The sequence below is a fragment of the Suricata suricatta genome, chromosome 2 (genome assembly GCF_006229205.1).
Source record: "Suricata suricatta isolate VVHF042 chromosome 2, meerkat_22Aug2017_6uvM2_HiC, whole genome shotgun sequence".
NCBI lineage: Eukaryota > Metazoa > Chordata > Mammalia > Carnivora > Herpestidae > Suricata > Suricata suricatta.
Window position 1 is genome coordinate 147,806,218 of NC_043701.1, and position 24,618 is coordinate 147,830,835.

The 24,618-nt window shown below is 43.4% G+C and overlaps 1 protein-coding gene across 5 annotated transcripts in view; it reads right to left on the reverse strand.

Moving 5' to 3' along the window:
- Positions 1 to 1,627: 1,627 nt before the first annotated feature.
- Positions 1,628 to 24,618, reverse strand: part of ERCC6 (ERCC excision repair 6, chromatin remodeling factor) — a 73,918-nt gene continuing 50,927 nt past the window's right edge. For 4 of the 5 annotated variants that reach the window (XM_029932116.1, XM_029932117.1, XM_029932120.1 and 1 more), the window contains 13 exons: positions 23,741 to 23,911; positions 22,889 to 23,065; positions 18,172 to 18,288; positions 14,605 to 14,700; positions 11,990 to 12,205; positions 11,429 to 11,539; positions 10,903 to 11,022; positions 10,423 to 10,517; positions 8,857 to 9,002; positions 8,072 to 8,773; positions 6,158 to 6,362; positions 5,491 to 5,569; positions 1,628 to 4,422 (listed from right to left, as the gene is read on the reverse strand). In XM_029932116.1, the coding sequence (XP_029787976.1) occupies positions 4,003 to 4,422; positions 5,491 to 5,569; positions 6,158 to 6,362; positions 8,072 to 8,773; positions 8,857 to 9,002; positions 10,423 to 10,517; positions 10,903 to 11,022; positions 11,429 to 11,539; positions 11,990 to 12,205; positions 14,605 to 14,700; positions 18,172 to 18,288; positions 22,889 to 23,065; positions 23,741 to 23,911 (2,655 nt within the window). In that variant the 3' untranslated portion in view covers positions 1,628 to 4,002. The remainder of the gene's footprint in view (positions 4,423 to 5,490; positions 5,570 to 6,157; positions 6,363 to 8,071; positions 8,774 to 8,856; positions 9,003 to 10,422; positions 10,518 to 10,902; positions 11,023 to 11,428; positions 11,540 to 11,989; positions 12,206 to 14,604; positions 14,701 to 18,171; positions 18,289 to 22,888; positions 23,066 to 23,740; positions 23,912 to 24,618) is intronic. The other variant, XM_029932118.1, reaches the window with a different exon arrangement.

Here is a 24,618-nt window from a genome sequence, read left to right on the forward strand (position 1 = left end):
GAAAAGACAAAAAAATATATATAAAAGGGGGTCGGAGACAACAAAGGACAGTAGACCGCTTAAAAATGTATGACCAGTTTAGGAGAGAAGGAAGGATGAGATACAGGAGAATATATCTGGGTTGCGAGAAGGTGAAAAAGTACGGGAGAAAGGAGAAAGGAATATAAGGAGTAAAATTTAAAGGAATTGAGTAAAGAAAAAGGGGAAAAAAGGTAATAATGACAAAGAAATAAGTACGAAACCTGTGAAGAAAGAAAAATTTTTGTTATATATTAAAAAAGCAAATTACCAAAACAAAACAAACAAACAAAAAAAACCGAAGGGGAAAAAAAAAAGAAAAAAGCAAGCAGCAGCTTCCTCTGGTGGATAGGCTTGGTTTTACGCGGTAAGTCTTGGAGTCTGCTCTCAGAGGCTCCGCCCCTGCCTGAGGCGAAATGAGCAGCAGGAGGTGAAGTGTGCACCTTCACAGACTCAATTGTGGAGTCCCTACCCACAGTCAGGATCGCGATTGCAATGGGGGAAAGGAAAAAAACAAAAAGCGAAAAACCGTGTCTCTCTTAGTTTCCGATAGCTTTGCTCAAGATGCTGTGCGCTGCTGGAAATGAGCTGGGAGCTCCTACATTCTAAGCGTGCGCCCGGGCCTCCACCCGCCACCGACTCTTTGTTGAGGGTCCTGTTGGTGTGCGCCTTATTTCTTCCCTGTGGGGACCTGGGATTCACGCAGTCCGTGCAGGGGGCGGGGTGTGCCATGGAAATGCGGTCCGTGGTCCCGTTCCCAAAACCAAGTACGAATTGCTCGCACCTGGCGCAGTCGCCGCTCTGGCCGCTTCCCGCCGGGAGCGCGCCTCCCCACAGCAGCCGCTTCTCGCCGCCACAGACGCCTCTGATTCCCCACCGAGATGGCTTAGGGCTGGAGGCTGTTCCTTCTCTTGCGCGCCGCTACCCAGCAGTTATCTATGGAGTGGGTTTCTGTCTCCAAGCGCAGCCAAGCGTTCTATACCTCTTCCCCAGACAGTTCTGTGAGCGCCTTCCGACTCTGTCTCTTCCCTTTGTCTCCCGGGCGCCGCTCACTTGCCCCACGTTGGGCTGGGGATCTTACCTCCCCTGCCCGTCCCGGGCTGGCCCGTCCTCGGATCTCCCGTTTGCCCCCACTCACTCAGATATCCTTGAGGTTCTGTTCCTTCTGGAGTTCGTATTTTCTCCTTCCGCTCTCTCAGATGAACGTAATATCCTTCTCAGTTCGAAAAACGGTGCAGAGGGAGTTTACGGAGCTCCCTTCCTCTCCACCATCTTGGCTCCACCCCCCGCAATTTGTTTTATTCTTAAGTAACAGGCAGAAAGAAAGCAGTTCAAGGCTGGCAGGCCAGCTTTTCCAGCCTCAGCACACGACCTATGTCGATCTCATGTTACTGCTGCAGGTCCCCCGGGCATCTCAGCAAGAGAAGTGCACGCCAACCCCTTCTGTAAGGGCCCAGTCTGGACGCTCTGCCGTCCCATGTCCAGTCACAGAGCTGCACTTAACCATAAGGGAGGCCGGGAAGTCAGCCTTCAGCTGCGCAGTCATGCACCCAGGTAACACCCAGGAAATCTGGTCAGTAAAGGAAAAAGGGGAAGCCACACATGAGGGCAGCAGTCTCTGCCACATGTATTGGTAAATGCATAGACTACAGCCTGGAAGAACGCACATTAAATACAGTACTTATCCCTGGACCAGGAGCAAGAACAGAAAGGAGACAAAGTACTGGCTGAAAGTTTTTACACAGTGATAGTATATTCAGGTATAAATTAATGAAGTTTTAAAATTTCAAAAAATTTTATAGCTTGTTGTCAATATAACATGTTAAATACATTAAATCTATCTACATTGTACAAAGCTTTTTAAAGTTCCAAAAAGAAGATTTTATCTAAACAAGTAAGTTACTATTATTAAAATCATGACACTTAGAGCCTTGTCCTCTAAGCCTGTCCATGTGGGAGGCATGATGACAGTATTCATAGATGTCACACCGAGACAAAGGCAGGGCAGTGACCCGCCCAGGTCCCAGCATGCCAGTGGCAGAGCTGGGACAAGACTGGCATGGGCACCACCCTGCTTTGACTGCATCATCACTTTGATAGCATTTTCTACTCCACACGAAGACTCCAACTTCTCTCGGTAGTTTAGATTTCAGATGAGAAAGAATGAACTGCATTCAATCAAAGAACAAGGGGGAAGTAGTTTTCTTATAGGCTAATTATTACAAAAAGAAAAAGTAAAAAAGAACTTCCCAGAGATAAAAGTCATGAGTTTTAATTTCCTTCCAAGCCAAATTCTCAAGTTTAGGATTTATTGAGCTATTTTAAAATCTCGTCTATGACTTCTGGATAATGATAGCAGACCAACAAAAATAATAGCATCTTCTCCCTCTAATATATAAATCACTCTAAAAACAGAATAAAATAAATAAACCATGATTTTCTTTAAAAAGGTGCAGAAAATCCTAGCGGGAATGACCGTCTGCCATCTCCTGTCTATGGAGAGGGATGCCTGGGCACAGGCTATCGAACAGAACTTCAGAACAGAGGTAAAATGCAAGTCCTCCAACCAGGGCTGCGTGATGCCCCGCAGAGGCTCTCCCGGACCCCCACAGCCAAGCCCCTTCCCTTCCCTCTGCATCACACAGAAGAGCTTGCAGGTATGGGCAGAAAGGCTCTCTTGCAGCAGAAGCAAGATGTACAGAAATGGCGTGGGAGGAAGGCAAGCATGATACAGAAAACGCAGACAGAAAAAAGCAGGCTGGAGAAAATAAACCCAAGAAACAAACTGCACTGTGACCAATCGAGAAGAAATGCAAACAATACAATGACTTCAGAGCTGAGATGATAAAACAAAGGGAAGGAAACAAGAGCATCAAGGCTAAGAAAACAAAGGATCAGACCTACACGGTCACAGAATTCTAAGGACATCAGCACCAGCCAGGAAACAGCTACAGACCAAGCCTCTGGAGCAGGAGAGTCACAGTGAATGCGAAGCACAATCAGAGATGAAAACGACTGGACAGAAGATGACACGTAAGGGAGACAATGGTGCCTAACACAATCAGCATCCTTAGAAAAGCAAACAATAAATAAAATAAAAAATGCTCCAAGTGACTGCTCAGCACGGGAGCAGAAAGAGCAGGCCACGAGTCCCGCTCACTACATGGCAACCATGGCAGATCAGCTGAGGTGTGGAGTGATGTTTGGGAGTGTGTGGGGGTGGTTTTATTTGAACTTACTTTTGGTTCTGCTTAAGTTTTTGTATATATTTTTTAAGATAACACAGTTTATTTTCCTAAAAGTCCCGTAGAGGGAAGCCGTTGGCTTAAAGTAAAGCCAACATAAGCTGAGTAACACTACAAACCTTTTGCAAGTATAGGTCTTATTACCAAGCTATTTCATGCTTTACTCGTGAAAATGCCTGCCGATTTAACAGTACCTTCCTTAAAAGGAAGACTATGATACAGATATATTCGTAAGATAACAAAACTCATTTGTATGGGTACCAAACATTAAGTTTAAATGTTTAAAAGCTATGCACCAAAATAAGTATCTGTTATCAGATATTGATGAAGTAATTTATTGAACAGGTCTAAATGAATGTAAGATATGTTTTTAGCACCAGTAAAAGAATTCTCGAGATTTCTGGCCTACAAACATCTAAACGAGCAGTAATGTGCTCCCTGACACCAACTTTTGGGTAAAAGAACAAATACAATCCGAGGATTAACTGTTCAGTCCCTGATTTTATAACATAATTCATTCTGCCAAAATGAAAAGACCAACCCAAGTATTTTTAAAACTTTTAAGTTTTGGAGATGAATGTCTTTCTTCCTTGAAGTTTTAAATTATGAGGTAGATATCATTCAAAGTAAACATCAAATGCAGCCAACTTCTGTCGACGAACATGATTATTAATCACAGAATTAGTAACCAGAAATTTCCATTAGGAAAGTCAATTGAAAGTTTAGAAAGTAATGTTGATCAGCAGTATTCTGGCTTGAGTTTCCAAATCCCTTCACCACTAGAAGTTCTATGAAAAGTGCACAGATTTCTCAATAGTTCTCGAAAGACACAAGACTGTGAGGCTGATAACTTGGATTCAAACTCCTGCAGTATCTCCTGAGTGCTGGCCTGGCCATCAACACGGGCCTGAAAAGCAATGAAGTTTCTCATTTCCACTAACAGGTCATCGTGTTCCATAGCGGCAGATGGCGGAGCAGACACCTCCTGGTATGCACTGTCACTCTCCAGCCGCTCTGGCAGAATCAGGTGGTTCCTAGCTCTCATTTTAGCCAACAGTGAGGACGAAGGGAGGGCCCCGGGTGAAGACTCTGCATCGTCCACTTTCCCACTGAAGTGCTCAGAAGCATTATCTTTTCCATCCTTTCTCGCACCGCCATCCTGGAGAAAGAGGACACTGCAGTGATTCGCCAGCTTCTAATTCACGTTCCCACTATTTCCCCAAAACCCTGAGGAGCCATAAACAAATACTCGGGCCCAGGGCAGTGAGGCTGACGGGAAAGAATGAGATGGTATCAAACGAAAAGGAACAGGGGGCGAGTCAAGCACTGAAATCCACCCACCATTAAATACCATTTCTTAAAAAACCCAATTCCCCCAAACTACACTCTTTCCCTCCCTTGGGTGGGAAAGCCGGCTCTAGGGGGTGCGAGTCCGCAGGCTTCTCCTGCCCCTCCTGCCAAGCCCACTCTGACCCAGGCGCCATGGGATAGGGACAATCGTGGAGCCGCACTTCCTTCTCTTCACTCTTAGATCTTTTGACTCATTCCTACTTTACACCTCATGTGAGTTTCCCTAGAGCAACCACACAAATCTAACTTTTTTCACATCCCTATTGCTCAAAGAACAGAACACGGAAAGTAGAAAAAAAAAAAGGGTCTCTGCTTTACATGTGTTCATAATAATCTAAAATAGGAGTCTGAATTTGGGGAGTTTTCAACTTCTATAGTAACATAACCCTTAACCAGGAAAGACAAAAGAGAGCACTGAGTCTGGTCCCGTCTTTACTCAGCAAAGCACTCAGGGTATCCAGGGGATTGGGACAGGGGGAGATGGACGCAAGGCTCCAGCAGCTAATAAGTTACAAGCAACATCCAAGGCGGTTTTCTCCACCTTCGTGACAGTGGCGAGGGCTCTCCAGAGCCAGAACATCACCGGCGGATGGAGCGGTCTCCACGGGCAGCAACTCACACATCCCCTATCCCTGTGTCAACTTTCTGAAGGCAAACCAGAGATTCTGCTGTAGATCTGGGTTAAAGACTTCATGTTTTACAAAGTTGGCTGGTCCTTTCAGCTTCACATGAAGGTGCTTCATTAGTCAGAGCACCCAACACTGACACCACATGCCATTGTGCCAGCAATTTTGTTCACATCTGAACTGGGTTAATTTTCACAGCAGTTCAGTCAGTTAGGACTCACTCATGAAAAGCAAACAGGCTATCATATTACCTGGCATTTCTCCTTCGAAGATGTTGAAGAAGGATGCTGCACAGAGAAGTTGGAATTCCTTTTCTGACCAAATCTACTCCTAAATAAGGAAAAGAACCACAGTAGATGAAGTGTTTGCTCTTGTGGACTTAGAGATGAAAATGCCCTTCCAACAAGTTAATCTTCTGCTGGAAAATTTTCTTCTTCATGGTTATTCTTTCATAACCACGATGCTCATCCCATTCAATCTTTCTATTTTGCTCTCCTGGGAAGTAACAGCGCATCTCAAGTAAGAACCACTCAATATCTTGTTCATGCGATGGAAACTACTCTCAAATTCCAGGCAGGAAGATTATTCTGAGCAAATGTACCAAATAGCATAGTAGCTACTGATTACTGAACACCGGTTAATCATCTTATTTAACTTTAATTATTATTCTGTATCTCTTATTTTTAACAACATCTCTAATGCAAAACAGATCATGCCTCCTTCCCTGAAAACTCAACTTTGGAAAGCAGGAGACAATGTGAGGAAGAACTTAAGACTATCCATGTTTTTCCCCAAGTCATGCAAATCTGGTTGACCCAACCCATCCCTGTGAGATTTTCTACCATGCCTGCCCTGGCTTTATTCCTAGCCTAGATGGTTTGGCCTCCTCACATCCACGGGATCGCAGCAATCTCTTACTTTATTCCCGCTGGTGCACCAGAACCCCCTCGGTGGCCTGTCCAGGTGGGAACACCAGACACTGCTCCCAGACACCGCTGACGAGAGAGCCTCAGCGCTTTCAGGGCATCCTGAGCCACTCGGTTGGCCTCCGCCTCCACCAGCACATAGTCTGGATTGGCTCCCTCCATGATGGCATCGTGTTTCATGACACTATGCACGCCAACTAGCAAGAACAAAGGAAACAGTAACGTGTTACTTCAGTTTATACACAATATTTTTTCTTCTATATTGTCTAGTAGGTTGTGGGTATACGAAAAATAATGAACATTTTTAGCTGCTATTTGCCAAGATGACTATCATAACCCAGGAACTTTATAAATGCTGTTGCTAGTCACCTTCATCACCACCCTACAAGGCAGGTAGGGATTATGAACGATCCTCAACATATCTGCTATCTGGAATATTTTAAAACCTTCTATTAATTCTTTACTGAAAGGAAAAATGTAAAAATATAAACCAGAATTATAAAATTTCTAAAAATGAATGATCATGAAAATGCTACTTATCAGCAGAGTTTAATGCAGTTATCAGTGGAAAATTCATAGCCTTAAATATTTATGCATCAGTAAGAATGAAAGAATAAAAACAACTGAATTAAATTTCTTTTTTTATTTTGGAAAATAATTTTTTTCTTTTTGAGTTAGAGAGAAAGTACCTGTGTGCTTGCCCCCTACACCCACAGATGAGCGAGGGAGAGGCAGAGGGAAAGGAGAGAGAGGATACTAAGTAGGCTCTACGCCCTGCATGGAGCCCAACTCGGGGCTTGATCTCACAACTATGAGGCCATGACCTGAGCCAAAACCAACTAAGTCAACCAGGTACCCCAAATGAATTAATAAATTTCTAAGTTAGTCTAAAAATTAAGCCAAAAAACCTCACCAAAACTCAAAAAAGCAAAAGCGTGGGGAAGAAGGTAATAAAGATAAAAGCAAAAATTAATGAGGTAGAGAACAACCACAGATCTAATTAATAAATCAAAATGTTGATTTCAAAAAAAATATCACAAATAAACCACTAGCTTAATCTGACCAAAAAAAGGGCATGGCAGAAATCTACAAAATTAGAAATGGCAAGGGAGAAATTATCTTGAAACAGAAGCAGGTTTCTAAAAAATTACAATAATATTTTCAATGCCTCTATGCAAATAAACTTGAAAACCGGACAAAAGAGATCATTTCCTAGGAAAACAGACGAGTAACTATAGAAGAAATAGAAGGTATGAGGCCCAGAGGGTTTCCTTCTGAAAGGCCGTACAGAAGCCTGCCCTCCTGAATCGAGACCCACAACTGGTGACCTCTGGTCACGCGGAGGCATCACAGCGTGAACGCAATGACCGCTGAGGTCCGAACGGGACATCATTCCCAGGGAGGACTCCGCGGTGCAGGACTGCCCGTCCTCCCTGGCCCTGAGCAACTGTGGAGTCGGCCTTCCTGACTGTTCTCCCTCGATATTAGCGATCAGCTTTCCCACTTCTGCCCGCCTGTGCCTGTGCCCCTGCCTCTCCTCCATGACTGTTAATCTCCTATGGCTGGAAAATCACACAAATACAGCACATCCAGAAACTTCCTATGAGTGTTTAGGTCGTACAAATCCACTTAAAGCACTGCCTCCCTCCTGTATGTCGTTGTAAGTCAAATACTGTTGTTCCCCAAAGGTTCAATTTCTTTGAGGTCTTCAAAAAAGAGAGGTGAATACAATTTTCAAAATGTCAAATATTTCAAATCTGAATTGTAGAAGAAAAATGACTTCTGAGAACTGAGAAAAACAACTTCTGAGAATGGGCTGCGAGCCCACTCTGGCCGGTAAGTGCTAGAAACACCTACTCGTCTTCTGTTCCTGGCACACCTGTGGCAAATTCAGCAAAAAGATTACCTGACTTTTTGAAAAGCTTTTCCAGTACATAATCATCATTGCTCCGCTCACTGGTCTCATTCTCAATTTCACTATCCTGTTTCCGGTACCGCCTTTTCTTCACTAGGTGTGGAATTCGAGTTCCTTCAAACTTGGCATCTCTGTGATGCTTAGAGTTCTTAGGCTTTTGCTTCAGCCGCCTATGGTGCTCCAGGATCTCTTCTTCTGGCGTACTGTGTTTTGTTTTAGACTTGTGCTTGTAACAATTATTTTCCATTTGCTTATGCTCCCAAAGAGGCTCCCTTGGAGCCTGGCAGCTTTCTCTTTTGTCAGAAAGACCTTGGTTTTCATGGATGCTTTCCTCACTACATGGCCCATCCGTTTTGCTGATTCCCGGAGAATCTGAACATTCCCCAGGTCCACTGATCACTGATGACTCCTCTGGTCTGCACACTGCATTCGTCTCTTCTCCAGGCCCATCACCACCAGTTAGATCCCTAGGTGTTTGGGGGGCATCTTTCAAAGGATCACCTTGATCAGATGTTACTGCATTTACTTCAGCTCCTGTAACTGTAGACTTCTCTTCAGACGATACGGCATCGTTTGCAGATGCATTAGAATCAGGGAACTTTTTGCATATTGAAACATTAAAGTCTGTTCCAAAGGCCGGTGGAAGTTTTCTTTTTAAAAGGCGTTTGGGAGTCTGGACATCGGACCCAGTTCCTATAAAAGTGAAAAGCACACTCAAGTTACACTACATAATTCTTCCATGATTTAATACTCTAAGTTATTTTATGTTATAATACCTGCAAAAATAGCACTTGTTTCAGTGCTCTGGGATGCATCAGGGCTCGTCAGAGTGAACAGCTCATAAAGATCGTTGGACTTGAAAAATCGCCTTTGCTTTGGATCTTTCAGCACTCTATTTGTCAAAAATTGCTTGAAAATTTGTCTAAAAAGATAAAAATTAAACTTGTATAAAACAATGCTTAGCAGTGTCTCAAAATGCTAATTATAAACCTATGAATGATACAACTGCAGCTGAACAAATGTCTAAATAATTCCCAAACTTCTTGCCTTGGAAAATTACAATTCAGAAAATACATAAAATGTTGGGTGGTCTCCCGTGTTTTATAGAATTTGAATTACAAAGAATACCTTATTATTTATACCCACAGAGCTTTTTAAACCTCCAAGATTCATCACATCAGACAACACCTTTCCATATATAATCATGTGATTCACAGCCTCTCTGAGCTGGAAGGAATCGCTTCCTGGACTCCTAGACCAAGGGTCCCCGCCCTGCCGTCCTCAGTACCCTGCCATGATGGCATTCAGCAAACTCTCTTACCTGGGCTTTGCACTTGAAGCCATCTCATGCACCTTCCACCTGCTGATTCACACTCTACGCTGAAGCTCCACACCATCATCACCCCTCCCCAGACGTCCCCACGAAGCTCCCTGCCCCTACTACTCAGGCTAAAGCATGTCTGTCTAAAAGGGAGCTCTCCCTCACAGGACTCAGCTCATCTCCAGTCCTCTCAGGACAAGGACTTGAACACACATCTATCTGGGAGTGGCCCAGTGCATGGTAGAAAGCAGGGGGCCTCACTTTAAGAGCTGGGTACGGTTTAAAAATAAAGTCTTCAGCAGAGGAAGAGGAGAAGGTGGTCACTGTTGAAGTGACCTTTGCTTAAACTCCTAATCATTGTAGAGAGAGATGGAAAAACAGGTGTCCTAGTCAACCTCTCCCTCCAGGGCATTTGAACCAAAGACCACCGGCTACCCCATGCTGATCACACCTGCATGGTGTGTGAAAATCCCGGTATGTATTTCAATTCTGTCACTTGTTAAAAATTTTCTGGAAAGAAAAAAAAAAAAGGTGGTACACTATAGTAGGAAGGTACATCTCTCTTAAATAACAGTTAACACAAAGTTAACCCATACGCAGTCCTTGATGTGTAATAAGGTAGGAAGACGATAAGGCTCAAAGACTTTTACCTTTTTTTTTTTTATTAAGTAAACTCCATCCCCAATGTGGGGCTTAAACCCACAACCCCGAGATCAAGAGTCGCATACTCTACTTACGGCCAGCCAAGCACCCCAAAGACATTTTTTAAAAACTCACAATAAGCCATCTGAGCTTACTTTAATGAGAAAGAAAAAATACAAAAACAAAACCACCACCAAAAAAGCCCACATATCCTTTAAGTCACAGCAACGACTGCTCTAAGCTGAAAAGACCTTTAAAGCAATACATTAAAAACTTTGCAGCGCGAGGCCCTGGCGGCACGCACTCGCAGACCCACACCCTGCACGCGACGCGGCAGGGAGGGCAGGCTCAGCAGGGGCAGGCAGCCGTCCATACTGACCGGTGGTAGATCTTTTCTTCAATGGTGCCTGCGGTCAGCAGCCTGTACACCGTCACCTGCTTCTTCTGGCCGATCCTCCACGCTCGCTCCCGGGCCTGCGGCAGAGACATGCATCTCAACAAGCGCCCATCCCAATGACAAGCGCTTACCATAAGAAAGAGAGAGAGCCAGTTGCTTCCTTCCCTGCCAAAGCTAAAATTTTGGCTAATGATGCTGAATATACATAAGGCCTATTCAGGAAGATAGACAGACATGTGACCAAGACAGACTGGGCCATCTCCACCTGAAAACTCTGTACCCCAGATGTGGCGATGAATGCCACAGAGAAACTGCTGAAGATTCTTTGTGTCTGTGAGGAAAGGCAGCATCTTCCTCCACGCTGAAGACTAGGCAACAACCAAGATGTGAGCTCCATGCAGAAGCTCACAGCACACTCCTGAGCGCTGGCCACTCACCTGTCTGTCACTAACACACCCTTACCTGCGTGTCTGTGCTTGGGTTCCAGTCGGGATCATAGATGATGACTCTGTTTGCCCCTGTCAGGTTGACTCCTATGCCACCCACCCGAGTGGTCAGAAGAAACACAAATATGGATGTGTCCTGGAGGTAAGATGTGCAACATTTAGTATGGACACTTAGGACTAGTAACAGCACTTCACCTCTGTCTTTACATACTCTACACATGGAAACCTCTTCCCTATACAAGAAATGGGTTATGCCCTGGAGACCGCTGGTCTGTCAAGATCATACTGCACAACTCCGACTCTTAATATCGACTATATTAGAAATATCTCAGAGTTGGCTTTTCAAGAAGGAATACACATTCTTTGTTTAGACACACAAACATACGCAAAATTCAGAAACGCACAGAGTTTAAAGCAGAAAGTCTCTCCCTACCGACTGCCTATTCCCAGTGTCAGAATGGCTCAGGGAGATGAAGCTATTCTGCTTCCTTCCTCTGCCCAGAGCAACACTACTCGGCTTTACTGTCGGGTACACTAGTTACCTCATTGTATCTTGTAATCAGTGGTTGTCTTGAAGCTATTGCAGTGGTACCATCCATCTTGAGGTACGAATACTTTTGGGCTCTAAGAAATACTTCAAGTATGTCCAACATCTGTTTGGAAGAAGGGGGAGAGGAAAAGAGTTTAAAAATAAAAAATACACCTCCAGTGAGTACTCTCACATTTCTCTAAATAGTCACACCTTCCCCAACAAGCTTAAATGAAAAGGAGCAATTCCTGCTTTGAGGCAGATAAACAGAACTACTTACTACAGGAATATTTTTGATATTCCCACTATTCATTCTCCTCAGTCTTGTAAAGAGCAGGGCTCTACTTGGGTTCAGACCCAAACATGCCCACCCCTAGAATCACACGGTAAGCATTTTTAAAAAGCCAACTCCTAGGTACTTCTTAGAGAAAGATCCAAGCTCCCAAAGAGATCTGCAGGCTTGCCACCTTAGTATTAGCAGGTGAATTTGCTTTTAGAATATATCCCATTTTTAAAATTACTGGTTGTAAGTCTTAAAGAATTGTTGTTTCTTGTACAAGGTCTGTATACTCACTTGTCTTGACTGAGAAAACAGCAATACTCGTTGACCCTGTTTGTGCCATATTTTCAACAAGGACTCAACTACTATCATTTTCCCAGAACGTTTCCAGTATCCAAACTGATCTTCTTCTAGTTCATCATCTGGAATACCTCTGAGATTCTTGGGGCCTCCAGAAAAGAGATCAGGGTGGTTGCAGATTTTTCTTAGGGCTACAAGTCCAGAGAAAACCTAAGGTATAAAAGAATTACATGCATTTGGATTACCGCATTTAAATAACATTCACTTGAAAAGGAAGGGAAGAATGATATTCCATATGTAACACAGATTAAAAAGGAACTCTTCACCAGATTCTTCGCTTTCTCCCTAAGCACAGAGTCTTAGGAGCTGGAAGAAATCAACCTTCATTCATTTTCTATATTGATAAGGTAAGTTCTCTAGAAACAAAAACATTCTATTGAACCAAACATCTACTGGTCATATTTAATTACTGATGATTTATTTTCTCTCACTAGAAAAAAAGTATGTAGTTCACAGCATATAAAAACTGACTCATCTTTTATGTGAATAAAAAATGTCATGCCCATCTAAATTTGACTTAACAAATGCATTTAAATATCATACTAAATACACCTCACTGAAAGTTCTGTAGTTGAACATGTGAGTCAGAGCTTGAAGTTCCATTTACTATATTTTTTTTAATGCTCATTTAGTTTTGAGAGAGAGACACACAGAGCATGAACAGGGGAGGGGCAGAGACAGAAGGAGACACAGAATCTGAAGCAGGCTCCAGGCTCTGAGTTGTCAGCACAGAGCCCAATGCGGGGCTCAAACCCATGAACTGTGAGGTCATGACCTGAGCCAAAGTTGGACGCTTAACCAACTAAGCCACCCAGGCACCTCAAGTTCCATTTACTTTGATATCAGAATAGCAGAAAACATGTCTGCATGGAAAATATGCAAATAAGGAAGACATGAGGGTGGTTCACGCAGCAGAAGGGCGCAGAGACCAGGGGTACCTCCTTCCAGGTCCCCAGCAGGAGGGCAACCTTCACATGTCTGAGTATGACTCAAATCAAGTTCAGCAGTGTAAGTTCAAGCAGAAAAAGATAAGCCGTAAGTGAAGCCGATAATGGTAGTTTTAACTAGCAAACGACAGTTCAACAAAATAAACAATAAAAAAATCTGGAATATGGTCAAAACTCCTCCAAAGAGTCATCTGTAACTCCTCTGTCTGCCTCTAGGTCTGTGCTTCCAATACACTGCTCATAAGCCACAGAGGGCGACTTTGCACATGAAGTGTGGCTGGTCCTCCAGGGCACCTAGGTGGCTCAGCTGGTTGAGCGTTCAACTCCTGGTTTTGGCTCAGGTCATGATCTTGCAGTTTCATGGGTTCGAGTCCTACATTGGCTCTGCTATGGCACTGCGGAGCCTGCTTAGGATGCTCTATCTGCCCCTCCCTAATTTGTACTGTGTCTCTCAAAAAAAAAATAAATTAAAAAAATAATAACGTATGGTGAGTCCAAATTGAGACGGATATTTTACATCTGAAGCACAATTTTAATAATGTAGTTTTAAAAAAGGTATTAAATCTCAGTAATTTAAAATTTTAATTATGTATGAAAATGACATTTTAGATACAGCAGGTTAAATAGAATTCATTATCAAAATTGATTTCACTTCTTTTTACCTTTTTTAATGTGACTAGGACAATTTAAAATCACATTTGTGGCTGGTGTTGTGTATCTATGGGTTAGTGCTAATTTAGAGCACCTAAGGCTTCCCAGCTTGGAGGCACATGAAGCTAAGTTAAGGGAAGATTCAGGAGAGATGAATAAATGTGAATGATTTAAGAATCGCCCAGAGATGCCAGTGACAGATGAAGTAAGAAACTGCGCCATGGCTAAAAGAACTGAGACAACTCCATCTGGAAGAAACAGCACGCAGACGTTACAGGACAAGGGCAGCCACGTCACCCGTAACACTCATCTCTTTGTCAACCTGTTTGTATAAGCAGGAAAGTGTGTTTCGGAGAGCAGTGCTTGCCACTCAGCTGCACCTCCTGTGAGGACAGACCAAAGACTAAGGAAGTTTTACGTGTCAAATAAATAAAACACAATTCCCACTTCAGGGCACTGAAACACAAAGAAACTGAACAGTTTACATGGAGCTTCAAATCAAACACTGATTATAAACCCACTGTGTATGCTTACTGCACAGACCCTTACCCTATCTACTGATAACTAGAATGTTACTACTTACACAAACATTTATAATCGTAGTTCTGCCTTCACCCATCTGCTAACCCCAGCGGTCCGGGGCCACTTCCCTGCAGGGACCAGACATCCCCACAGGAGTCAGCACTACAAATCCTGTGTCTAACACTACTCTTCTCCGAGACCCCGAGACGTGGGGCTCAAGTGTAACCGTGGGGCAACAGAGGCTAAAGGAAGTGTGCTCAAATGTTTCTGTGCGTTCTCTTACTTCTGGAAGGGCTTTGAATTAAGTGACGGTTCACACCCAAATGTTTCCAAGAGGTGACCATGAATCCTTGACTAGTCCTAGTTTCCTTCCGTTCCCTGCTTCCCCGCTCCACAATTCATTTCTCTACTTTCCATTATTTAGCTGACCTGCATATCTCCATTGAGAATTCTGTAAACTTCTTTGGAATCAATAAAGTTTTGGTAGACTTTATGTTGCTCCTCTGTAAGACGGCAAAATAGAACCTATGGGGGAGGAAAAAGAAAAAACCCAGAGAGTTTTTTAAACTATGAAATTAATAAAATATCAACAAAATTTTCTAATAAAAAAGCACAACGTATACAATTTTAACAATGTACCTCTTATTTTTAAAAAAACCAAAAGTGTGCCACAACTCAAGCGGAACAAAAACAATCACCCCTTTTCATCAGCCCCTCCATTTCTGTCATCCATCTACCTCTAGATTCCCACCCACTCTCCCAACAGCCCCTGAAGATTCACTTCCTACCCACACAAAGCTTGGGGTCGGGTGCACAGATCTCCAAGTGCTCAGACTTGTGGCCCTCTCACTGCCAGTGCCCCTCGCCCACACTTCACTTCCGCAGACCTGACCAGGGACCCTACCCTCACCTGACTCGCCCCCTTTCCTGCAAATGGAAGCACAGGCCCACAAGTTTACCAGACCCTCTCATCCTCCCAGCCCAACTGTACCTATTACTCCATGCTAAAATGTTCCTTGAGTTTCCACCTCTCAGTCCTCCTTTCTCCACGTCCACTGCCGTCACCTCATGGCTTGACACTATTTTCCTCAGTCATAAACCCAACATTTTCCTTCAGCACCCCTTTGCCACCCACTACATCTGCCTTGTAAACTTCCAAATGAAGAGTGACTCAAACAGCTGCCTTCTGCACTCCTTTCTGGTAAAGTACTAAGCACTGCTGAAGAACACTACCCAGCCAGGCAGCGTCCTGCCACTCCTGCTCCTGGTCTCCAGAGGAGGTCTCTGTGCACTCCCTGCTCGGCACCTTCTGTAAACCCAGACCAGCTGGGACAACGCTCCTCATTCTCCCCATGCCTCCTGCTTACCCACCTTGGTCTCAACCTCTATTTAAAAGCAATCAAATGGACAAAACATCAAAATAGAAATTGAAGCTATCGGTCATGAGTCCCTGATTTTCACTCCCTAAAGTTTATCTACTTTATCCACCTCACCTGGTTTTCCTTCATTCCCAGAGGCACAGATTCCTGTTTGGGATCCAGGGCAACCCTTTGACCTTCATACGGGATCTGAAAACCCTCTCCTCTTCCTGAGGACAGTGCCCCACCACCTCAGACTTTCCAAACACTGAGGGGGAAAACTCCCTGAAAAATGATGTACAATCACCATCCCCACATCCTTGCCTTCGGGCCTCTCCTGGACTCAGCGCAAACCTGGACAGCACATCCACTGGGAAACTGCTGTGGATGAAGCCACTAATAACTTCCGGGCAGCTGGCCACACAGGGACCCCAGGCCTCGTGATCCGCTTCCCCAACCCACGTCCGACCTTTCTATGTAGGCCTCCTGTCCTCCCAGCTCGCCCCTCCTAATAGCCTCTCCACAACACTGCAGCTTCCCGTCTCTCGTTCTGTGCATGGGCCTCAGGCAAACGCATCCCTGCCCATAACTTCCACACCTTCCCTGCTCAGAGGTCACCACTACATTCCAGCCTAGAACTCTCCTCAAAACCCGAGACCCATTTATGATCGCCTTTAAAGCAGGCAGATATTTCATGGGCACTTCAAACAACCCGAGTTAAACTTGTTAGAAGCCTCCTCCAAGTTCTGTCCCTTGAAGCCACTGGTCGCAGATCCATTCCATCATCTACATAAGAAACCCCTCCTCAGTTCAGACTCATCTTCCCCCTCAGACTCTGTAGGGACCAGCTAATTCATCCCTTTGCCTCCATTTTCCTTCTCATCCAATGCATTCATATGCTGCCTGAGTAATCTTTCTAAAATACGAACCTGAGTATATGTAATTCCTGATCTCTTAAAATCGCATTTCAGTCCTTTAAATATAGAGGGAACAGAGATAAGCATTTCCTCTGTTAATTAAAAAGTTAACTTAAGAGATTATTCACCAGATGCTTCCTGTGCAAGTCACTGTTTTAGGTGTTAAGTGGCATTTTAAGGTGGGTAAGACAAAGTCCTGACCTCAAGGAATTCTAGTGAAGAGCCTCGTGGGATCTTAAAACTTCTGTATGTGGGTTTGCTGGGGGGTAGGATGGGTGGATGCAGTGGGGGAGGGGGGGAACCTCCAGGCAGAGGGAGCATCCATGCAAATGGAAAGACAAGTGGCTCATGTTTGGAAACAAGAAGTGATTTGCCTTAGCTACTACATGGAATATAAAAAAGACACATTCTGGGACTCCATAGTGAAAATAAATTGGTGCAAATAAGCGAAATCAGGTATTCTTGATGGGAAGAGGGACATCGAAGATATGTCAGCAGGAAGATGAGCCTTGGAAAACTAATCCAACAACACTATGCAATACTGATGAGAGTGCCAATCAATGGCTGGGAAGCAAGACAGACACTGGCTGCACTAATTTATGAGGATGTGAAGCACAGAAGCAAAAGCATGAGGAAGGACAAAACAGCACAGCAACTGGTGGGTTTGGAATTAGACATAGAGCAGAGCATTGTCGCCTGAGACACTGGCGGGAAACAGACCTGTAAGGGGAATGCTAAGATCAAAGGCTGAATTTGGAAATAAGTTTAGGGGAAGGGAAGAGGCAGGGATGAAAAAAGCCTTGGTGACAGTCTCTAAGATCTTTTATAGTTTCAACACTAAGAATCTACAATGTACTTACTTTCAGAAGCTGAAAAGAGGGTGTAGTCATCGGTGGAGATAACAGACCACCAGGATGGGCTTTAAAAGGATGCCCCTTTTACAACCTAAGTCTGATGACATCATTCCCCGGCTCTCCCTGTGAACTACCTCTTCCTCACAGTAAAATCCAAAGTCTTCATTGTGACCAGCAGGCCACCTGACCAGCCATCTGACGCGCTCAACCTCCTTCCTGCCCTCAGGCCACACTGCCCTCCCCGAAGGTAGGTACCAACTTCCATCTACCTAACATGCTCTTTTCCCCAAAACCCCATGTTCACTCCTTTACCTTCGTTAAGCCTCTGTTAAATGTCTGTTTATCAGAGAGGAGACCTCTAACCATCCCTTATAAGAAGCCCCCCACCCCGCCCCAAATCCTCGCCCTTACTCACCCCATCCTCCTGGTCCTGCTCACTTTTTCCTCCACACTACTGCTGCCTGCCATGTGACATATTATCTGTGACTGCCTCCCCTCCTCAAGAATGAATGTGAGTTCCAGGAGAGTGAGCGTTTGCTCTCCTCACTGCTTTCTCCCAGGAAAGCGACTGGCACCTACTGTGATCTGTGGCAAGAATGAGCTGGGGGCTTGAGGAAGATAGAGAAGTTTAAAAGTGCAGCTGCAGGGATACATGTGTTAATAAGCAAAAGAGCAATGCCTGTGGACTGAGGAAGAGCCCTGCCGAGGGCAGGCGACACAGCAGGCTCACCGGTCACACAGATGTATACACACATTAACCGGCTGCCCGGGAGCACCGGCCACCACACCTGTTCTGCGCATGAAAAATAAACAGACAGGCACACCCACATTTCAGAAATGTTTTTGGTAACTCCCAGATTTACAGACCTGTTCATTTTTATCTGGCAAAGAAAGGCTCATTTTGACATCTGACTTCATTCTCCGCAGCAGGTATGGATTTATGGTATCTCGTAAGACACATGCACACTTATACGCAGTTTTAACCTTTAATAAGAGAAAAAGGCAATTACTTAAGAAATACATTTGTTCTTACCTCTCAACTGATTCCAATATTTTAAAAAAAATTTTTTAAAGACCTATGGTTGTACAAAAGTGGCTGGAATTGGCTGGAAAACAGTTTGGAGAAATTAGGATAAGCTCCATATATTCCATTAGGTGATAGATTTCATAAGATCTCATCAGTAAAAAAAAACAAAAACAAACAAAAAAAAACACCACAACTTATTAATCAAATTTACAACAAAAGAACTGATGTCCCATTCCTCCTCCACACTTTGCTTTAATAATAATTATTATTATATAGTTAGACCCTAAAGTAGAGATTTCTTTGGTTCTCGACTACCCTCTAGGGGAAAAACAGCTTTCAAATGAATCTGTTTATAATCTTGCATTCTCCAAAAGCTACAAAGGAGCTGCTGCCCTGCAAGACTGAAGATCAAAAGCTCACTCTGGGGGAAAGCTGCAGCAATGGGAGCAGCCAGATAATAAGCAGAGATTACTGCCCACTGGGGACTGAGGAGAGGAAGTTCAAGAAAAGCCCTATGATCCCAGAAATAAAAGGTCACTCTAGCCTAAGACAGAGCATATGGTTCTGTAATGGAGCACAGCCACACGAGATGGGTATTAACTGTATGTAGAAAAACAAAGACCTACAGCTCAGGAAACACTCCCTCTGCAATTCACTTAAAGGCAAACAAAGAATTCAATAAATTATTGATACCTAAAAAAATCTAAATAGGCTTAACAACCTAGTAAATTACTATTTAGTGGAACAAGAAAAATTCTAACCAAAGTTTAAATTTAACAGAGTTAGCTGCAAAATGAAAGGCAATAAAAAGAGCTTGACCATAATACATACAGAAAAACTCATGTTAAAAAGTAGCATGTAAAAAACATTTTAAAAGACCCTAAGAACACTTCACTCAAGGATGTATACATGTATGTGCATGTATGTGTGTCTATCCTGTGTGTATGGGAGTACAGAAGTATTTTTTAAAAATTTACTTTGGAATAGTAGACAATAACAAACAAGTTCAATTAACAACTTTTAATTATAGGTAACCTCATAAATATATCATTCAGATACTGATAAAAATTACCCTGAAGATGATGATCAGAAACATACTATAGTTTGTAATATAGAGATGATAAATTGCGAAATTTAACATGAAATTACAGTCCCACAAAGGAAGCAAGTAAACTGTTTAAATTCTTCCTAAAAATATATACATTAAGGAAACTGTCCCCACATCCCCACCTCTACCCACATTTCTCATCTCCAGAAGCACAAGTGAGCTGGATGATGATTCAGGAAGACCAGGGCTAGGCTGGCGGGTGGCCTGGCTGCTCATTTCCACTTTCTCTCCTGCCTGTGCACCCTCTGGAGAGTTCACCTTCCCCCACCCCTCCCTGCTCCTGGCCCACTATGGTGAACTCACAGGGGTCAGACCTCAGAGTGGCTGGGGATGGGTCTGTTTTTCACACCCAACTCTCAAAGGAAGACTAAAGCTCTGGAATGGGGTGGAGATGGGAGAACAAGGAACACCAAGAAACCCAATTTTAGCCTTGATGTCAAGTCACGTTCTCAGTGCAACGTTCCTAGGCTATCCTGTGCTTCATGCAACAAAGCTGATTCTATATTTACTTCCCATCTGCCTCCCTCTCTGTGGATAAACACACATGGTGGGGATCCAACTGTATTTCTTGTAACTATTCCTCCCAACTCTCTAGTGTCATGGAAAATGGAGACCTAGCTGAGCACGCCCATGCTTCCTTCCTATTCCTGACAAGGCTGAGTGATTATCACCTCCTAGCTCTGCCTATTCCAGAGCTGAGTGACCTCAGGCCAGTCACCAAACCACCGAATCTCAATATCCTTGAGCAAGAAATGAGGAGGTTCTTTCCAGTTCTAAAACCCCACATAAGCTTAACATGCAAATCCAAGAAGCAGTTCATTTTCTTTGCAATTAATGTTCTTCTCCCTCCCCTTCCCCGGCCTAGCATCGTCATCTCTCCCCCAGGGAGCCTTTTTTGACTCCCACAAGCTCGGATATTGCATTACCTCCCCTGACCACAGTCCTCATTACCCTGAACTATGATCCTGTTTATCACGCTCCCACTGTGCACCCACCCCTGGAGTGGATACTCTTCAAGGTAAGGCTCTGGTTGCCAGCCACCTCTCATCATTTTCGCCCCAGCCTGACACAATAAATTATCTGCTGATCGACTATCTTCTTGGAATTCAGTAATCAATGGCAACCATGGACTTAAAAAAGCAAATGTAAAAATAACACCTCTGCCCCCAAGGACCTAATAACCTAAAAAGAAAAAAGACAGGTCCACAAACTTCTGAAACAAGGACTTCAAGGAAGAAACAGACCATGTTTACAAGCTCTCAAAGTTCCTCCTCATAAGTGACTTATTCATTCCAAAAGAAGTAGCTAACTTCGAAGAGTTTAGAGATCTGGTGAATACCACCGTACCCAAGTAATCAGACACCACCACCAACTACCACCACCGCTGAAGGGATAAGCCAGCAGCACGTGCCTCCAGATGGGAAGAACTGAGAAACAGGAGTCACAGAGAATGTGAGACAAACCCAAAGTGAGGCCCTTTCTACAAAATAACAGGCCTGTAGCCTTGAAAGATACCAACGTCATGAAAGGCATAACAAAAATAGAGGAACTGTTGCAGATTAAAGGAGGACTAAATAGGGAAACTGCCGGGACAACTGGCAAAATGTGAACGACTAGAGACCTCCGACCTCAGACCTCAGAGTTGTATCGGTGTCACACGTCCTCCTGATTGTGATGTTTTCACTGTGGCTGTGTTCTTAGGAAATACACACTGAAGGACTTGGAGGAGAAGAGCATAATGTCTGTAACTTGCTCTCAGATGATTCACACAAACCAGTATAAATCTGCGTGCACATGTACAGAGAGGTGGGGAAGACGGAGGGAAAGAAAGATCCAGCAAATGTGGCAAAATGTCAGCAAATGCTAACAAGTGGTGAATCTAGTGAAGAGTATAAGAGTTCTCTTCACAATTCTTGCAACTTTCTGTTAAGTTTAAAATTATTTCAAAGTAAAAATTTCTTAAAAGAATGGCATAAATGATGGAGAATAGGAACTCAGTGGAGGAAGAAGGCACTTATAAAAGTTATTTGTAAGTTGTTCCATCTCAAAACGTAAAAAGAATTAAAATGGTTTTGACAATCCTCTAATCTTTAAAGGGCTAAAATTCTTTCTCTAAATATTTAAAAACAGGCAAAGGTCTCTTTTGGTGGATTGCTTTATTTCTGAGTCAGCCATGACCTGGCAGGTCCAAGTCCTGCAGGAAGTCTGGGAAGAGACCCTGCTCCTCACCAAGGCTGAAGTCTGCCTCCAAATGCCACAAACTGCCCACAGGCCGCCTCCTGGTGTTCCTCTCGGTGCCACTCCCCTTACCAGCCACCCAGACCTAAAACCTCAGGGCTCTGCTGCAGCAAGCCCACCATGTCCACTCCATTTCCTTTATCTCGTCAGCCCCCACATCTTGTTTGTTCTGCCTACAAAGATGCCACGTAGAGCTTTCGCTCTACACCTCCCTCCTGAGAACCACCATCCAAGTTCAGGCCCAGGTCCTCACCACCCTCACCCCTAACGATTCCTGCAGGTCTCTCAAAACCAGCTTCCCTCCCATAGCCATCTGCAGCCTGAGGGACTCTCCGAGAGCAACCCTCTTTCAATCTCCTACTTGGACACCTTCTGTGGCTCTTTGGTGCCTAAGCACCTCTGCCTTTCAAGGTCCCCATTTCTGGCACCCACACCTTCCCTGCTGTCTTACAAGCATCTCCAGTGCAGTCAGGCATGTCTCCTCACTGCCTGTGGCCATATATCATGAACACATTCATACTGCTGCCCTAATCTAGACTGTCCTTGCTTTTCTTAGAGGGAGGAAAACCATAAGAAACTCTTAAATACACAGAACAAACTGAGGGAGGGGAGGGATGGTGCAGGGGAGAGGGAAAACAGATAATGGGCATCGAGGAGGGCACTTGTTGGGATAAGCACTGGGCACTGTACGTAAGTGATGAATCACAGGAATCTATGCCCAAAGCCAAGAGGACACTGTATACATTCTATGTTAGCCAACTCGACCATAGATTATATTAAAAAAATTTTTTTAATAAAAAATTAAAAATAAATAAATAGAATGCCCTCACTCTTCTTAGCCTGTTTTTCCAGACTCAGGTTAAGGGTCACCTGAGCATTATATTAAGTCCTCTCTGAACAACTCAATCCTCCCTGGCTTCCCCTTTTCTAAGCTTTTACACTACCTTGTAAGATGCACTAAATTATATACTGTCCAGAACTGATTCATTCTTGTTTCATAATTCTGACTCCTCCTGAATACTTTACATGAGTGTTTAAAACTCATCTGGAAAAATATGTACTATTAAGCACAAATAATTTTGTGATTTTTGGCAGATATTGGTTGATAAGCTTGACCATTTCCCTCATATTATGAATGACTTGGCTACATAGTATTTCGTAGGAACACTTAAATATTAAAATGCCTGAGTGCTACCTGTCCAACACATTACCTGGACTGGAGAGGCGTTTGAATATCCCCCCATGGTGATAGGGACTGAAAACTGCTCCATAAACACAGGCAACGTGCCTAACTTCCCTGGGAAGATGAAGTCAAAGAGGGACCACAGCTCCCGGAGGTTATTTTGCATCGGTGAGCCGGACAGAATGATGCGATGAGGGGTGCGGAACTATTTGGGGAAAGGAAACACTTTTTTATTAAATTCACTTTTCAAGGGATGATTACCATCCCTACCCCAAAATACTCCCATGCAATCCTGTTAAATTTAACACATTTACATATCATTTTAGTCATCCCCAAAATGTGGACATTTTATGTAATTTTAATTCTCCAATTACATATAATAAAACAAATAGAAAAGGAACGCCTGGGCGGCTCAGTTGTTCGTTAAGCATCTGGCTTCGGCTCAGGTCATGATCTCACAGTTCGTGGGTTCGAGCCCCATGTCAGGCTCTGTGCTGACAGCTAACTCAGAGCCTGGAGCCTGTCTTCAAATCCTGTGTCTCCCTCTCTCTCTGTCTGTCCCTTGCTCAGGCTCTCTCTCTCAGAAATAAATAAAACCTAAAAAAAAACAATTAAAAAAAAAATAGGGAAGAATTTTTCTTATTGTTCAAGCTGAATACTACAGATCAGAGTAGGATTTAGTTACATTTTAACAAATGACCCCTACAAGAAACATTTAGTAATATGAACAATTAGAATTTTTAAAAACATGATAATGAACAAGAATAAAGAATTTTCTGCAGTAAGGCAAAATGTGCATTTCAAGTGTGCCCTAAGTGTGTTACTCTCAATTAAACACTATTTTCCACCTGGGAATCCCCCTGGTTATAAAAGGTTATACCTGTTTGCAAGCAAGGGTGACAGCAGCATTTGGATTTCGAATTTTGTGCCCCTCGTCCAGTATGACGTAGTGCCAGTCATGCCTGCTAATGTCATCTTGCATCAGCCGAATGTAGGAGTAAGAAGTGATCAAAATGCCATGACAATGAGCAATATCTCGAATTAGTTTCTCCTAAAATGATAAAATGGTAAAGCCAGCTTTAAATAAGCTCATTTAAATAAATTAAATGAGTGTGACTCTTTAAATGGCAACCTTTCAATCAGGATATAATGTAATGCACTTTTAATATATGTACACAAACATAATATACACAATTATAATTACACATTATCAGCACTGGAAATTTACTTTATGTTTCATTACTTTTTAAGTGGTCAACATGGGCTTCTGTGTCTACTGTTAAGCAGAGTAGCCTCAAAAGAAGACTAGAAAAAGTTATAATATGTAAACACTTACCCAATTTTTATTTTTCTAAAATATCCTTCCATGTCAATCCTTGTTAAATTTAGATCAACTAGGTAGATGAGAAGTGATTGATTATTTTAAACCCAGAAAAACAAAATGAGAGAAAAGCCAAAGAGACAAGACAAATCCAGAAGCTCTACCAGTGTAAAACATGAAGTCCAGGAGAAAAGAGTAGAAAAGGATATAAAAGTGATGATTTTTTTTAAGATAGCAAAAGGATAATCTTTCCATAATTCTAGGGGGAAAGCTTTGACCCTGGAATTCTGCATTGATCCAGACTAGCAGTCATGTCTAAGAGAAAAAATAAACTCCACCTTCAGAGACACAAAAACAGAAAACAAACCAGCAAGAGACAGGTTAGGTAGGGCATGTTATAGATCCAGCCAGTGAGAGGTGCAGTCACTAAGAGAACG